This window comes from Seriola aureovittata, chromosome 2 (genome assembly GCF_021018895.1).
Source record: "Seriola aureovittata isolate HTS-2021-v1 ecotype China chromosome 2, ASM2101889v1, whole genome shotgun sequence".
NCBI classification, from domain to species: domain Eukaryota; kingdom Metazoa; phylum Chordata; class Actinopteri; order Carangiformes; family Carangidae; genus Seriola; species Seriola aureovittata.
This window is the reverse complement of record NC_079365.1, coordinates 28,215,227-28,233,640: the sequence shown is the minus strand read 5'-3', so window position 1 is coordinate 28,233,640 and position 18,414 is coordinate 28,215,227. Positions and strand designations below refer to the sequence as shown.

At 39.2% G+C, this 18,414-nt stretch overlaps 1 protein-coding gene across 1 annotated transcript; it reads right to left on the bottom strand.

Annotated features, from left to right (window-relative positions):
* Positions 1–437: 437 nt before the first annotated feature.
* Positions 438–4,481, bottom strand: LOC130176391 (tolloid-like protein 2). Its single transcript, XM_056387465.1, has 10 exons — positions 4,372–4,481; positions 4,159–4,249; positions 3,824–4,015; positions 3,460–3,612; positions 3,253–3,296; positions 2,472–3,143; positions 2,253–2,349; positions 1,931–2,116; positions 1,599–1,751; positions 438–1,480 (listed from the first exon to the last, which is right to left on the bottom strand). The coding sequence occupies exons 1-10, from the start codon at positions 4,406–4,408 to the stop codon at positions 1,435–1,437; spliced, it is 1,671 nt and encodes a 556-aa protein (XP_056243440.1). The 5' UTR covers positions 4,409–4,481; the 3' UTR covers positions 438–1,434.
* Positions 4,482–18,414: the final 13,933 nt, after the last annotated feature.

The following is an 18,414-nucleotide window of genomic DNA, read 5'->3' as shown; positions in this document are numbered from 1 at the left end:
GACACTGTTTCTGGAGAGAGATGCAGCTGTTAAAGTGATTTAAATGTATTTTCTCTGCATCTTGATTTGTTGCTGCTACGCCCATCACTGAGAAATGGGGGCGGCCTCATATCCTTAAACACTGTTTATAATATAATCATAGCAACAGCAGGAAGCCTGAAATATAACCTTTGTATTTTTCTCGTGGAAAAGTTGGTCCACCCAGATGTAAAATTCATTTTCTCATCGTGTTTGCATTGTCAGACCTTTTGTAAAAGTTGGTTGCATGAACCAAAACACCTGCAGGCATTCAAGTTTAACTGGGATTTCGCTTGGATTGATCATGTTTTGCAAAAATATGAATAATAATATACCCCCTATTTTAAAAGCTTATTTATGAATATAGGAATGTCAGAAGTGGTTATTCATGTAGAAAATTAAGCAGAACAACTCAGATATTGTATTTCATATAGACTTTATTTCTACGTAATACCAGCTTTACAAATACAGTGCTTTGTCCAAGTCTTGTAATGTACAGTTTGCACAAAATTTCTCAATACATTCATTCTTCAAGTAGTACTTTATTATACATTCATAACTAAATGTTATATTTGTTCATTTATATAATCTTTCTTCATAAAAGCATATTTTACGTCACAAAGAATGACCCAGTGATCTAATCTAGATCAACAGTTAATTGCAAAAAAAGGTTATGCAAGTATCTAAATTTACAACCCCAAGACCAGGAGAGTAACGAGACATAAAACAGTTAAAACCACTCACCTATCTGCCCTGCCGGCTACGCTAAACTTACACAGCACCACCAGCCTGAGATCCTGTAGAAACAGGCGACAACTCCCAAGAAAAACAAATATCATTGAGCCTTTGCATCAGCACACTATAACCACACTGAGGGTTTTGTTTTCCTTCACAAGTGCAGCAGGAGTGCAGCTCCGAGACCAGTTTCTCTGTTCAGGTCATTATGGAAGGAGATGGCCAGGGGCACTTTCTTAATGATCTTACATCAGCACTTCTGATCTTGATAAATGCAGGCCATTATAACCCCACAAGTGATGGTTACAAAGTTGCTGCTGTAATAAAGTGCAAGGAGTCTTTAAAATTTCTTGTTACAACTCGCAGGTGGCAGACAGAATTTGATAGCAATCAATAAATTGATTTAGATTTTTTTTTTCCAATATTGACCAACCCAGTTGGGCTCATGAAAATAATATAACATCATCCTTCATTCTTACTATAATATGCATTAAACAAATGCGCCATGCTTAACTAAAAATCTCCCAGTGGCCTTTGCGGTCATGAGTTTTAGTTGGTTAACTCAAATGTACCTTTAGACGCTCTCAATCACTGATAATTGAGATTATACAGTTATCCATTTGGGGTATTATCATTGTACATCAGCAAATCTTGTCAGGGTTCTTATCTTTCAGAGAAGCTTCACGGAAGATTCCTCTGGCAGTATGTGAAGCTCCACCGGCGATCGCTGTCAACGAGAAACCAATGACATTTACAAACTGGTAATTCTATGTATACTTGGTAAGAATGACTGTTAAAAAAGGTTGCCGTGTTTGGCTGCGATAAACTGAGAGGAATGTACTCACCGTGTTTGACTATCAAAATAACTTTTCACTCCGGTCAGGTAGTTGCTGCTGGCGACTGGCCAGTTGAAGTACTCCTTCCAGTAGTTGACCAGTGGTTCGTCTTTGCAGTTGACCATGGTAAAACCAGGAGCACTGCAGCAGTAGAACTTCCATCTGGGATACAAGAACAAGGTGTTCATTTACATTAGCTATCAATTAATTTCATCTTATAGATCGATATAGAAAACAACTGAACCGTTTTACTCAAGCTGCACTTTATGATTTACCATTTTATGTACCTTTTGTCTTTACTGTAAAGGTAAAAAACAAATGACCATAAAAGAAATGTTCACCTCCTGTCCCCCATGATGGAGTTGTAGACGCTGTGGACCCCAGCAATCACTTCATTGTTTGCACATTTGAAGTCCATGTGTCCCCAATATTCGTTCACATATCTTGACCATTGGCATGTCCTGGTTACCTTGAAAGCCTTGCACGAAATCCCCCAAAGGCGATCATTTTTGTCGTCATTGTGGGAGCTACAACAAACCAGCAAGTTTGAAAACTTAGTTTTGAATAGATAGAACAATAACTATAAGAATGAAATTGTAGATAATATGTGTTTTTATTATTTTGTTTTCAAGACCATAAACCCATAAACTACAGAAAACCCACCTTCTGATGGCGGAAACAGCTTGGCCAGAGGGGCACTGGCGGCTCAAAACACCACCCAACTCATTGTCCCACTCGCCATTCTTATGCAGGTAGTTCCCTGTAAGAACAAGTTAGTTAACAGTGAGTTTCACTGAAAGCTCTTAGACCAGAAAAGGACTTATAAACTTGCAAAGCTACAAAATGCAAAGTTGACCTTAAGTGCTTTATTATTATACTTACTGCAGCTGTAAACCTTGTTGATTTTCAGAATGTCATTGTCTGACATGCGGATCCTCTGGCCTATTGTTGCTGTGGGTGAGAGGGGAGTGATGGTGTCTCGTCCGTTCTTTGAAAAGTCCTTTGCTCCGTAATGCATAACAGAGGAGTAGTCATATGGAACATTGAGGTTGTTTGTCTCAAGAAGGTGAAAGTTCCTTTCTCGTCCGCTCAAAATGTTTTCATAGTTGATCTTGACGTAAATGTCCCTGTCGGTTCTACTTTGCTCGTGCCAGAAGCCGAGTGCGTGAATGAGCTCGTGCTGAATGATGCCATTATTAATGCATCCATTACCAAGAGATAATTCTTGAGTGGCCCCACTTCTTCCAATTAGTGACCAACATCCTACTTTTTTCACAATGCTGATGTAGCTGGTCTGGCCTGTGCGGAGAGTAAAGCGAATGCAGGTGCTCAAGTGGAAGTCATCGATAGCATTTTGAATCGCGACCTTTTCGGAGCTGCTAAAGGCATCACTTATGGTGTACGGAACTTGAACCACCTGGTTTGACTTTGGCCATCTGCAGTTTCCACAGACTCTTGCATTCCTTGTTCTTGGGACCATAACATCTCCTTCAGTCAATAGGTTTTCCATTGGACTGTTTGCAGAGAGGATCTGTGAACTGACTGCCAGGTCATCTAAAAAAAAAAAAGATTTATTCAAATTAGATTTATTCAAAAGAAAACAATGTCAATCTTTCTATATCATAATATCTGAAGTACAATGAAGTACAATAAGACTATTCACCTGTTGTTATTCCTCTGCAGTAACTGAAACTCCAGCGATGATCTCTGTCAATTAATTAAAGCATTGTTATTATGTTATGTCTTTAGAAAGCTGATGTCCAATTTACTAACTTAATCAGTGAGAGACCTGCTCATCTAAAAACATAGTAAATTAAATAACTGTTGGAAGTAGAAATATGGCCATATGACCATTTGTCAGAGTACCTACCCATTGTTATTCTTATTGTGGGTCTGGACACCTGTTAGTAAGTTGTCTCCAGGGACATGCCAGTTGAAGTTTTCATTCCAGTAGTTGACCATTGGGGTTTCCCGGCATTCGAATGTGATCAGTTTTGGAGAAGTGCAGCAGAGGAAAATCCATCTGAAACAATATCAGATAAACTCATTATATTCAAAAACCATTGAGAATTAATCACTTTTTTTAAAGCTAAAAAGTCAATTAATCAATCAATTGCATTCAAACAAAAAAAACATGTGTTTGAAAATAGACTCATCATCATCTTAAATTCCTAAATCAATTTACCATACTACACTATTCAAAATTTAACGCAAAATTTCAATAGGCTACCCACCTTCTGTCTCCATGTGAGCCACTGTAATCGCTGTAGACGCCAGCAACAACACCATTGGCCCGGCAATTGAAGCTCATTTCTTGCTCATATAACTTGTAGAAACTTGACCAGTAGCACTGCCTGGTACTGTCCAAAGCATTCAGTTCTGTATTGCATTCAATTTTCCATTGGCGATCACTGTCAGTGTGGGAGCTATGGTATAAATCAAAAGGATTTAATGGAAGGATCAGCAGTACCAGTGAAATATTCAATGAAAAGGTATGTTACTAAGTCACAGTTCTATATGCAGTTTGTTTGTTGCTGTATATACAGTTTTATCTTCATATGGAACTTACCTTTTAATCTGAGACACAACATGTCTATAAGGACATACACGAAACAAAACACCTTCGGGATTGTTGTCATAGACCTGTGCTCTGTATCCAGCTGCACAAAAGATGGAGTTAAATGGATTAATAATCGGCATCATCACCCTCATTGTAACCACAGCATGCTCATTTTCTTTAGTGTCTATTAAAGTGTCTATTAAAAGTGTTCTACGCTCTTACCCGTCAGAAGGACGAGAACCACGATGAAGTTCCACATGATGTGTTGTGCGATGAGGTTGCTGTCTCAGTGTTGTCACTGTTGTGCCACCTGTGAGTAGACTGCCTTCTCTGCCTGCGACTGCTTCAATTTAAATGCTTGCGACAAGGAAACTATGACGTTGCGTCTTCACCTGTGGGCGTGTAAACTGGCTTCTAAGACCACATGTGTTTGCTTCCTCATACCCATCAGCATGTTGCATTTTTTTCTTCTCAGGAACAATGCAAAAACACTTAAATCCTCTAATGACTTGAATATTTACTCTAACATGTTCCTCATAACTGAGAATATTTACCAGAACCAGTGTGATGTGTAATTAAGAATAATTTTTAAAAAGTAGCATGAGACTACATTAGTTGTAGGAATGTTAAAGTTATTCACTACTATTACTACTTCCTACAATTATTACTACTGCTAATAATAATAATAATAATAATAATAATAATAATGAAATGAAATAAATAAAATAAAAAAAATAAAAATCAGGAAATCCCTGATGCCAATAATTTATCAAATGCTACATTTATGTCAAGACAACAACAGTAGAATGGTGAGACTCATTCACCAACAAGTCAGGTACAAATTTTCAGAGAGCAGCTAATTTATTTGAATATTACCAACAATGCAATAAGAGAGATTCATTCAGATGAAGCGTTAAAGTACAGAAGAATAAAATAGTCTGAAAACAAGCTAAATAACAACAATACATATAACTTCAGTAGTTGAAAAAATCATGTATGTATATATCGGAATATAAATATTCCATTGGAAGATATCCAGAATTCGGTCGCTTTGCAGTATTTCCACAGGTGAGCCAGTTAATGAGACATCCGGTTGTTACCACTGAGTAGTGACAACACTGCAATCATGAATGTTGTGTTGAGTGTTTGTCACATTGTTGGCACATGTCTAAATGATTAATGTGTTCCAGCAGTGACATGCCCTGTTGCTATTTTCAGCCCTCTTCTTTTAAAATATTCCACTTGAAATTGTTTAAATAATCATATAAAATCAAATTAAAAGACTATTTTATTTTAATGCCATATCACATGCTCTAATAACTATGGACAGTTTGCTAAAATAGCAGCAGCCCCATACACAAATGTAATTTATGACATTACACTATATATATATATATATACATACATACATATATATACATACAATGGTGATGTTTCCATAAGTGTTAACTAAAAGGGTATTCGTTATTATCACTTATATATATCCTCTGGATATGTGTATAAGTGTATAACATATGACATACCCATAATAAAATTTGTACATGTGCATATATTAAATATATGATTTAATAATAAAATAAACATCTATATTATATATTAATAAAACATGTTGCGACCATAAAACAACATCACCATATGTTAACAATATATATTTGATTTATATGTGCAAGTTTATTGAAATAATATAAATATATGCTTATGTATATTTTTTTCTTATTAATTTATCAATATATGAACATATATTGACAGGCTTTGGGATGGATATATATTAATGTAATATATGTATGTATGACTTTTCTAAAACACTAATTTGGTGCCTGATGTCGAGGTCAAGCACAAGCAACAGTTTCATCATCAAGAATCTGAAATTGCCATGCATGACATGGCAGTTTCAGACATTGCTCATCAATGGCCGTCAATCTTTACAAAACAAAAGAGCCAGAACCACGACACACATAAGTGAGTCTTCAAAACAACAAGGAACTCATTGTCTGTCTTGCTAAATATGATTCACAGTCAGTGGTGAGTCATTCTGGGAAATCTACCATGACGTTCAGGTGAAAGTCATTTATTCATTAAAAATATCTTCCTGATGGTTCATTATTTTACTTGGTTTCTTATAATTATTAGGCCACTGATAAGTCTGGTTAAACAAGGGGAACAAAGCTAAAGGAAATGCAATACACATACTGTGTAATTATATACCATTCGACGAAAGTCTGAACCACTGAAGTACTTCCAAAGAAGGAAAAAGTCATGCATATCTATCTCATATATCCTTAGCTGCCTCGGTAAAAAAATTCTTCTGGTGTCAGTTGTAGTCTCTGTTGAACTCTGTTTGACAGTTATAGCTAATCTTAAGTGTCACTCAATAACCATGAAAAAAAAAGATGACGACTTTGACTTTTTATAAAGATGGAACGTAGCCGCTGTGACCTCGCCCGTAGGTTTCTGTAGAACAGTTTTGAAGCTCAGGGTGGGCAGCTCCGCTGTTATATATACATTTATTGGAGAAAATGCCCTGCATATTTTTGACTTTTCACAGAATTGGTGTCCTGCTGATTAACAGCAGAGCTCTGGGCTTTGTATGTTTTATTATTATTATTGAGATTATTTTTGTTATTTTTATTTCTTACTCATGGAAAAATACAAACTTATTTACTATCAAAAGTGAATTATTCTTTTCGTGAATAATCGCATCTTGTTTTAGGTTGGGGTTTGATGAAGAGTTTTTTTGCCCCTGGGGGGGGGGAGTATTTGATGGAGTGATGCCAACACAATGGCTTCTAAAAACAGATTAATCAGACAGAGGGAGTGGATGACTGGAAAGTCCACACAGCTTTGTCTGCCAGGTGAGCATGTCTGTGTGTGAGTGTGACACATGTATGCCTTTGTGGTTTGACTGTGTCTGTGTGTACAAAAAAAAAAAAAAACAAACCGGCACTCCTGCATGCATGCATGCATGCAAACACATACTGTCCTAGTTACGTGCAGGCCCGTGCACGTCTATGTGCCGTGTGCAGGTTCTCCCTGCTGCTGCTCCGCTCGCACACGTTTCTTTGTGAGAGCAGAGAGGAAGAATGGGCGAGAGGGAGGATTTGGGGGGTATTGGAATACCTAATACAATGAAAAGCCACTTTGCCTTTTGTTTGCCTTGCATGACAGGGAACAAAGCTAGCCACAAGTGGGGCTTAACATTCCATTTGGCTGAAGGAGAGGAAGGCAGCTGGCACGACGGAAAGGCCACGCTGTGGATCTGTGGACAAGCCAAAAGGGGTATATTGGGTTTCTGAGGCCACTAGGAATGCATGGGAACTAGACTGGGTAGGAGAATGGATGGGGGGGGGGGGGGTACATTGAGGCTGGGAGAAGGTTGCTGATTTGTGGGGTGAAAGGAAAGAGGGTAGCAAAATTTTCAGTGGAGCAAATAATGTCAAAGATAACAAACTGAACTGAACATAATGAATGTAGGGCTACATAAATGTAAAACAGCAGAAAAATGTATTTGATTTCATGCAACAATAACTACGGCAAACCTGCTGCAACTGAGTCATAATACATCGGTAACCGCTGTTAGGGTGAGCCTACCTGTCACTGTCTGATTTATTTCTTATTATTTCAGCGAGTGTGAAGTCCAGGCAGGTCTTTAGATACTGTGTCTCACAGTCAGTCCAAGTCTCATTCCCAATTCCAACTTTTATACAACATAAATATGCAAATATGTTTTGAAGGAAACATAATACGTTTTTTTTATCGTCACAACAGGGAAATCGTAATTAATTTAAGTAAAATCTTCATTAACAGTGTATTTCTACAATAGCCACTCATAGCAACTCAAGACGCTCACGGCACTAGGTTCAGGTTAGAGGAAGATTCTGGCCTGGCAGTTGTTCAGTTGGTAGAACAGGTCATCCAGTAAATGTAGGGTTGCTGGTTTGATCTACTCCTACCCCTCATATGCCCTTGAGCAAGACACTGGGCTGAAACTTGCTCCTGATAAATGGACAGATGCCTTTACTAGATGAATGTAATATGATGTATATGGAAGTAAATATCTGCAACTTCACGTCTCTACAGATTAAATATTTATTTGAAACACCTGCAACTTGAGCTTATTTAAAAAATAATTATGTTTGTTACCTCATGTGGTAAAGGCACTGTGTTTGGTGTGTGTGTGTGTGTGTGTGTGTTTGTAAATACAAAGCCAGAGTAGCCTGCTGTGGCTCCCATTACACACACACAGCCAGATTAATGGACCTCAGCCTTTTGTGTTAAGGTTGAGGAATGTGCTCCCATTTCTCACAAATAAACACAAATACTCTCACACACACACACACACACACACACACACACACACACACACACACACACACACAAAGCCATTTAGTACACACCTATCTTGTCAAGCTCCTCCCACATTGGCAGCTGTAATCTAATTGGTGTATCTTCCCTCTGCGGTCCGTATCTCTCTCTCTCACCAACACACACACACACACACACACAGTAATGGCCACAAAAGACCTCAGGTGTCCCTCTAACTGAATCATGACCTATCATTTTAGTGAGGACAGAAAGAGAAAGAGGGAGGGAGGGAGAGACAAGGTAAAAGAAAGGGAAAAAAGTGAGAAATAAAAGGAAATGGAGAAATAAGAAAGAGAAAGACTGCTTCCCAGTGACTTACTGAGGTCCTGGAAGGAAAGGAAGAAAACAAATTAGAGAGAGAAAAGCTGAGGATAAAGGGGGACCCCATGTTGATTAGCTTGGACCAGCATGAATACCAATGAATGAAGCTTGGATTAGTATTGCACACATAAATCCTCCAGAAAACCCTCTGGAGACTTCTCTCCTCTTATCTGACCTGCAGGAGGATTACTATACATGCCAGCGCTCTGTACTCCATAGTCTCTGCGCCATGCCTGGTTGACGACGTCATGTGTGGACACAGATGAAAGATGTCATTGAAAATGTCCAGCATGCGAGTGAGTCAAAAAGAGACAGAGGTGTCTCCTGTTGGTTAACTTTGTCCAACATGAAGTTTTTATTTTTTTGTCTCTTTCTTACTGTGTCCTCGGGGCAGTATTGTGCTGCTGTTCTACCTCCCTTGTGGAGTGGAACCAGGGAGGGATACCCCATATTGATTAGCTAAGTCCAACATGAATACAAATAGAAGATTAATGGCTTAGCTTGAGGCATGTGAATCTCTCAGGAATCTTCTCTCCTCTCATCTGCTACATTATCAGTCTACATGCTAACATGTGCTGAAGAAGGTGAGGAGATAATTACAGATCCCAGCCCAGTCTTTTCTGCCTTCACAGCAGAGGTGGGCAGCAGAACGGGAAGCTCCGTTCAGTATTTGTTGATACACGTATTGTCGAAAGTGTGCATCTGCATGTTGGTTGTGTAGTGAGAAAATATGTTTATTGTTGATTTTGGCGACCTGATTTTAATTAAATGTTTATTTCTGGCAAATATAATATAAATGCAACACAGACAGACAGAGAATGAGACACAAATACAGACATTAAGAGACAGACAGATGACAGTGATAAAAATTCCAAACTGAATAACAGATAAACAGACTCGGAGGCCCGCCAAGTGAATCACAAACCTTTGCAGGTGTAATTAGAGTCCATTGATTGCAGAGCACTCTACGGTTCTCCTAAATGACTACAATCCAGCCATTATTCTGATTCTGATGCTCATTCATTGCAGGGAGCAACACCAGCTTCCTCATATTTCCTGTTTGTGCTCACAGTGCACCATAATTTACATCTTGATTTCTGGGCCGAGAGAGGGAACTCTGCACGCATAAACAAACACACACACACATACACACACGCACGCATAGTTATGCACGGAGGCATTTGAGGTCATTTTTCAAAATAAACCACGTTGACAGTGTTCAGTATAAATGCTGCCGTCTCTCAGATTGAGTAGTTATGTACAGGAAACATACATATTCAACTAAATTACATATGCAGGTAGAAAAAGCATGTGTTTCCATCCAGGTCATAATTAACATGACGTGAAGTGGACAGCTTATAGCCCACTCTGCTCTGAGTTACTGGGCATTTATGCTACCGGTCAAAGGTTTAAGAGCGCCCCCATTTTTACATTTTTTATTGAAATTGCAGCAGCTCAAGTCCAGTGAATAACCTTAAATGGTACCAAGGCAAGTGGTAAACTGCCCAAGGTAAAGTATGACTGTATACTGCTGTCACAATCCTGAGAAAAAGACAAGCAACAAAGGAAGACAAACTGGTCGGCCAGATGTTCGGCTGCTGGATGAGTCAGAAATTTAGATTAGAGATAGAATTTAAAGGACCAGTCTGCAGGATTTAAGGGGATCTATTGCCAAAAATGGAATATATGTTTATGCCATGTTTCTACAGTAGCCCAGAACAAAACAAACACCGGCCCTAGAGAGGGACTTTCACTTTTCTACTTTATCTGAAGGCCACCGCCTGTTCTCCTACACCTTGGAAAGGGAGGGGTGCATGGGTGTGTATGGTACAGAATTTCATCCGTGGGAGTCAACTAAACGACAGGTGCCACCAAATTACAATGCACATATAATATGCAGCTCATCATGCAGCTCTGCAGGGTTCCAATGTAAAACGCACGTTCCGAATAGAGCTGATGCATTTGTACTGAAAAACAGAAGATGCTAATTTTATTTAAAGTCAGCACCTTCGTCATGTCTCCACTGAATCACCAAGCACTGAAATGTGTCTGTCTTACAAATGTTGCACAGTGGTTTTAAATAGTCAGTGTATATGAATGCATGAGTTTAGTCTTAGTCTGAGTGTCATCTCAGTGTCCAGTGATTTTATTGCCAAGGCTGCTGAGCAGCTGGGATGAGCTAAATGTACCTAAAAACAACACTATGGGAAAGTGCCTCAACTGTAAAAATAAATAAATAAATAAATAAAAAAAGTCCTACATATTCAGCACTTTGTTATCAAAACACCATTTGATATAAATGTATTCCAAAGGGACCTAGCAGGGGTAATTGGGGTCCAACGACATATTTATGCTGCTGCTTTACTCACAGATAACTCTGTGACCTTCATCACACTCTGCCACATGACAACACCGTCATACGAAGAGACTTGATTTCATATATGGAGGGTCAGGACACCAGGTCAGCCAACCACATAACATGTGTAAATCCTAGATATGTGACTGAATGTTCACACGCGTGTTGACACAAAGGCCCCATATATGCAGTTTGATAAACACTTTGCTTTTAAATGTCATATGTCAGTAACTGAATTAATTCCTAACCTCATGCTGAGTCACGCGTCTTCATGCTTGCTGCAAACATTAGTTTAGCATCTGCGTGGCAAGTCCCTGGACATAATGCATATATATATATATATATATACATACACATATGTTTTGCAAAGTCAAGCACAAACACACCCAATTAGATTCACAGTGAGTGTTTAGAACATAACAGACGGCTTCCTAACATTGTTTTACACACAGCTGCCTGCATGTGTTGGGCCATGGGCCAAAGTGTTGATAGCTCTTCACAGAGAGAGACTGCCACGTGCACGTTCCAGACCCTCCCACAGCTACTGTTCAGCTAACTGGTTTTGTGGCATCCAGTTTGTCCTTTTAAGCTTTGCACATGCTTGTTTAATTTACCTCTTGATGTTTTTTCCTTGTTTGCTTTGCCGCTTCTCCTCCCTTTTCTTATATTGATGTAATATAATGGAAGTGGAAGAACACGTTTAGACTGCATCTGCTTCAGACGTTTGCCATTCTCCAGAGGGAAAAAAGCCTGATGTTATTTATATTCCCATATTTAATGTATTTAATTCCATTTCATTGCGACTGTGTAACTACAGCTTCTGTTTTACTTTTTAAAGTTGCATTAATAAATTTTTGACCACTAGGCAGCAGAGAAACTGGTTTTCAGTATTGATGAAAATATGCAGTTTTAATATCTTGCACAACTGTAATATAAGAATCCACCTCTGGGTTTACTGCTTTCATCACAATATATTTACCGTATGATTCCACAAGATTCAGGCTGTGGGAACTCAGACAATCGGAAGGGGCTCTGTCAGTTATGTGAATTAAATGAAATACAAAATGTATTTTGTTTTATATTGTCAATAACTTAAGAATGAGGTTGTGTAGATGCTGACATGATGAAAAAACATTGCATTGCTATGAGAATCTGGACAATGAATGAGCATTTTACTGTTACTGGTAGCCTTAGTTCTATGATACACATCAAGGTGCAGCCTGGACACATTGCCAGTGATGAACCTGGGTTCGGCCTTAAGGGAAGACTTCTCTGCCGCTTCTGAGATGTTATTGATGGAGCTCCTCCCCTGCAGCCCACAGATACCAAGGAGCCCCAGCCCTGATGTAGAGACTGGCCTGCGAAGTCCCTAAATCCCACTTCCTCTGGCTCACAGCGAGCCTCCCACCCATTCCTCCGGCACTCAGCAACCAGGTCAACATACTTAGCTCGCTTTCTTTCCTGGGCTTCCTCCATCCGGTCTGCCCAGGGGGACACTCAACTCTAGCAACAGCACTTGTTTGGTTAAGCCAGACATCGGGAACATGTCTGGCCTAAGTGTTGTAGCTGCAATGATGTCAGCTTCTTCCCTCGGTCAACCAGGAGCTCTCGCTGTTGCTCCCACAAAGGTGACAGTCATTATATTGTGTCTCTATTGTCTTTTGCTTACTTGCATAAACATGTTCTACTTTCTCTTCACGGTTCAGGAACTATGTTCAGTATGTGGTTTGTGTATTTATTTTTATTTGGAGCGTGAATGTCAACTTCCGGAAGTTTTTATTTGAGGTGGTTTTAACACGTGTCATCTAATGCCACACAGGATGCTATGATGAGGAACTAAAGATAAATAATCATTCATACATTGTATCAAAATCCAGCTGCAGGTTGATTTAAATATTGTTTTGAAAGGAAACTTTCTGAATGTAAAGAGTGTAATGGACTAGAAATATATAATAAAATAGGGCACAAGATCATGGATAATGAGCTTCCAGGGGTAATGTTCAAAACTATTTCTTGCCAATTCTCTTCCATAAATGTATATAATATATTTCTCAGTAATCTCCAGCCTCTCCACTCTTCTTTGTTTCCGTCTCTTTATCTACCTTGAGTCAACTGGATTCAACAAGTCAATTATAATCATAGCTTGTACTCGGATTCACCTCATCATGTTATTTCAAGGAGATGAGCTGAAGGATGTATTATGATGATGAGGTCAAAGGTTAGGGTTTTCTTTTTTTCTTACTAACTTAAAGGTATAACGTGAAAGATTGTAAAGCAATTTACATGTATTAATCACTTTTTTTATTGTCAACGTGTGAACGGATTACAACATAATGAGACCTTCCCAGACTTTCTCAGTTGCCTATAACAGCCTGTGGACTGATTTCTATGTAAAGGTCTTGGGTGGTGTTGTTCATAATTAACCGCTCAAACATTAACCAGGTTATAGAGGCTATACCATCAGCGCGGAGGAGAACGTTTTTTTTCCACAGAGCTCTTTGGGGCGCTTTGTTAACAGACACTCATCTGTTATAAATGGTACATTTTAATCAAGTTGGTTAATGGTTGGTTAACGAGTGTCGGCTATGACACAGAAGAAGAAAAAAAAAAATTCATGATGAGCATCCGTAGTCTTGAGAAAAACTGGTGATGCTACGGTGATGCTCACTCACGGGTACCTTGCCTCATCCTTCACTCCCCTACAGCGCCAACAGTGTGCAAGTGTAGCTAATGTAACGTTAGCTTAGAAATGAAATCCGCTAATGTCAATAAATGACCAGTTGGAAGCACAAAACAAACAAGTCTATTAGAAACCTGTTACTCTGTAGATTTTATGTGCATCACCTCCAGTCTAACAGACTACTCATCCCACTCTGATCATCTGTTTATAAATAATGTTAGTTTAGGATTATAAAAGAAAAAGCTGTCTTTCTAACGCTGACGAGAAAGGATTGGCTCAATGTCACATAGCCTAGATCGTGCTAGCTAGCAGCTAATAAGTTACCATAGCTACCTCCATTTTTGTAAAGACTGATCCACATTAATGCATGACTGTCACCGGACACTGGGGGTCACACCCAGAGTCCCGTCTGTGGTGTTGATGATGGTGTTTTGGTTCAAAGTTAACCAGAACCATAAAACTGTGAAATAATGCCAGAGTCACTACAACTGGACATTGTCCTGCAAGATCAGATATTTGTGTGGAAATGGTGGAACGAACACTTTACTGAAACATTCAGTATCAACGTATTTGTGATTTGACAAATACATCAATTAACAACATATCATCATTACATTCAGAGAAAACCTAATCTGGTTTCCTTAAGAAATATAATGTGTAGGACACAGGTTTGCATACACACATACAATCTGACACACATTGTCTCCCTCATACCCACTCACAATCAGGATCCAGTGCCTTTCTATAGTGTGAAGCCACAACAGCCTCCTTGCACCTGTTACTTTTGAAATGCAGCACTGTTACCACAGCTGTTCGCGCCTGTGCCATCACGACTCTGTCTGTCTGGGAGATAAATACATTCCTCACCGAGCTGCTAGAAAAATGAGGCAATTATACTAATACCCTGGTATAAATACTCTGCAATCGAACAAGAAAACACAGAACATAGATGTTCGAAAGACAGAGTGATGGGAGGGAACAAAAAGCTAAAGGAGGATGAATAGGAGGCACAATCGCTTCATTACATTATGAGGAAGACAGAAAGATTAGAAAGGAAATTTAGGTTGAAGTAGCACGATGCAACTGTTATAAACAGAAAACCGACAGCGTCTGTCATTTGTTCTGTGCATAGAAGAACGATGAATACATTTTCCTGACAAGTAACCTTTTGTGGTAATGCAAATAATAACTTGTGGAAGTAGCATTATGCTTTCATAGTGCCACAAGACATCTTGGGGAGGATAGCTGGGTTTTTCTGACATTAACACTGACGACCATGGTTCAAATCCTGTATCCTACATTCAGCCACGATTGGATTTTTATATTTTTTAAAACCACGACCATAAAGCCTTATACCTGAGCCGGCTGGGCTCAGGAGGCTTTTCCTCTCGCTCTCTTCCCCTGGCCGACTCCTCACCACTCCCTAACACAGTGACTGCATACATACTGACCTGCTGATAGACACACCCTATTTCATTTTTGTAATTTACTTAAAAGGTTCCATATTGTATAAAGTGAGATTTCCCTGTCTTTCTTATTTTTTTTTTGTTGTTTTTTTGTTTTTTATTCTAAAGCAGGTCTAGGCTTTATATAACTGTGAAGTATCAAAGCACTCAGTTCACAGAGAAATGCACACAGCCTGTATTCAGAAAATGAGCCCTAATATAAGCCGTATGAGACCTTTAATTAAAACATTTATCAGTATGTACAGACTGTGTGGTCTCCCTCTTTGTCACACACTGTTGGTATTGTCATTGTAAATGCAAAACCACAAAAAAAAAAAAAAAAAAGAGAAAGTCATGGACATTTATTGTCAGAGGTCGATACATCATCACACTCATGTCCCTGGCTGGTCAGTGACGGTGGGTAAAGGACATTTGGTTTGGTATGGATCTATCTGCTTCTGGGGTGTAAGTATTAAACAACTTAAAAAACTGCACATCGTGCCAGGTTGAAAGCAAAGATATGTAGAAAATACCTTTTCTAATAAAGGCTTATTAACTCCTGTTCCAGTGAATACATTAGGCCTGAGTGTTAGTGGGTCTACCCTTTCGCTATCGAGCAACACTGTGATTCAACCAACTTTACTTGAAGCTCGACCTTCGGAGAAGCTCTTTATAAAATGTGTTCATGATGAAAATGTGACAAACTACATGATGACTCACCGCTCAGTCCCACATTGCAACCAATAGGTGTTTGATAACCACCTACTCGAGCCACAGTCTCCTGTGTAAAGGTGAGGACAGAGTGTTCGCAGCTCCACAGCAGCTCAGGCAATACAGTTTTTCTTTTTTTTATAAAAAAGGACACTTGATGAATATTACAGGAGCAAAATGCAGAAGCACTTATGTTAAAGCCACTGTGACTTTTGTATAAAGAAAACTTGAAATGAGAAGTGTCTTTCTCTGCTCCCCTCACCATCTGCTTCCTCTCTCCTCCTCACTTGCTCGTTCTCTCGCCGCCCGTCTAGTGAGGGAGAGTCAATGTTTTCCCTCCTCTAAAAACCACCATACAGGCTGACAGAAAGGCTGACACACCATCTACAGTATCTTGACATTCCCTGTCTCTATATTCCTGCATGTCAGCATATCCTCTGTCCCTCTCTGCCCGCCTTCCTTTCCATGCAGTGACAACAGCGTATTATCAAAGTCTGAGACACCGATTCCTACTTATCAGCTACACATGGAGGACATCTTTGTTTGATACAACCGGCAGAGCGAGAGTTGTCAAGGGACATACTGTGCTTGTTTTTCTTTTCTCCTGTTTTTGTGTTATACTGCATTAAAACTGTAAATACTAATACTACTAGTATAGCCTACTAGTATCACTCACTTTTGTCATTTTGTCTTATTCCTCTTTTGTTATCGTTGTACCTATATCACATATATATGTCTAGCTTGTTTATTTACTTGGCCTTGAATTGAAAACACCTGAAAACAAATGAATAAACGAAGAACAGAAACGCTTCTGAAAGTTTCACATGCAGTGAAAGTTGGGTGGAGAACTAATACGATCCGTGCTCAGGGAGCCATGAAGGTAAATTAACAAATTAACTAAATAAAAACTTTAGCTGCACACAGGTTTAATTAAAAACATTAATAAACAAATGCTGCATTCCATTCAAGTGCCAGTTCCGCAGCCCCAGTATTGTGCATTTTGACTTTGCTGCTAAGACAAGTTTCAAATATTATGTCTGTTTTTTGTTTTGCCATTGTTTGTGTCTCGTGTCCACACACACACAGAAGTGCAACAGCTGAGTCATGTGAGTGATGTACAATTGACTCAAGGTAAAGCCTGTAAATACATTCATTTAGGGTCAGTTTCTGACGTGCTGGTATTTCTGTTTAATGCAAATGCTTTGTTTTTAAAGATCTTAAATTAGAAGCAGAAGATGACACAATATAATCTCATAAAACTAGAATTAACTCCTCGTGGTTGTATGCCTCCGCCAAGCAGCCAAATTGCAGGAAATACGGTCACAATCTCTCCTTCTGAGAGAAGTTGACCTTTGACCTTTTTGGATGTAAAGTGTCATCACTTGTTTTTATCCTAACAGACATTTGAGTTAAATTGTGTCATAATTAGTGTTTGGATTTTTTGACTTACGGCCAAAGCTGTGTCTTGTGAGGTCACAGTGACCTTGACCTTTGACCATCAAAATCTAACCAGTTCATCTTTGAGTCCAAATGAATGTTTGTGAAAATTTCGTCAAGGTGTTACTGAGATATCAGGAAGAGAATGAGATAAACGGACGGACGGACAACCCAAAAACACAACGCCTCCGGCCCTGGCTGTCACTGGCGTGGAGGCATAAAAATGCATTGTTAATGACAAAAACCACTGGCTCCATATCTTGTTGTTACTCTAGCAGTTCAACCGATGAATGTTTTCCCTTTTGTCATTCTTCCATTCTTGTAGATAACTGTTCAAGACAGGCTAAACAGGCTAAAGCTGCTCAGCTAAACTTGCTAACTGCACATAAAGTGGCTCCAACTTGCACATTGATGCATCAGTATTTACAACTGCATTTTCAAGAAATGATATCAATCTGGTTCTGCTCCGGTAGATGGAGTGTATAGGTCAGGAAGAAGAAGGGAAGAAGAAGCTCAGACGTGTGTTTCATAGGGAAAAGGTGAAAGGGAGAAGAGATGAGTAACATGGAGGGCAAAGAAAAGAAGAGGAAATGAGAAGAGAGATTATGAGAGACGTGGAGTGGAGAGTAGAGGAAAGCAGAAGAAATGAGATAGGGAGAAAAGACAAGGAGAGCAAGTCTATTGACATTAATCCCTACATAGAAACCACAATGATCTGTAATTTTCTAAGATGCATGGTCATCACTTATGGGATCAGATATCTTTTCTTAAACCCTCGTAATATGTCGCATTTTTTAGTGATACGGCTTTCCAATCAGCTATGGATGAGAGAGGCCGAGAAAAAGTGAGGAGAGGAAATGAAAAGTGCAGGGAGGGAGATGAGGTGGAGGATAACAGCCACCAGGAAAAAGAAAGCGGCAATAACACTGAGAAAACAATAGAAGTGTAGACAA

What these genes read in the sequence shown, in the direction of transcription:
- LOC130176391 (XM_056387465.1), bottom strand. Translation starts at nt 4,408, where the DNA reads ATGTGGAACTTCATCGTGGTTCTCGTCCTTCTGACGG. An exon ending in GGTTCTCGTCCTTCTGACGG is followed by an intron (nt 4,250 to 4,371) that starts GTAAGAGCGTAG and finishes TCTTTTGTGCAG; the next exon opens with CTGGATACAGAGCACAGGTC. An exon ending in CTGCAGAGGAATAACAACAG is followed by an intron (nt 3,144 to 3,252) that starts GTGAATAGTCTT and finishes TTTTTTTTTTAG; the next exon opens with ATGACCTGGCAGTCAGTTCA.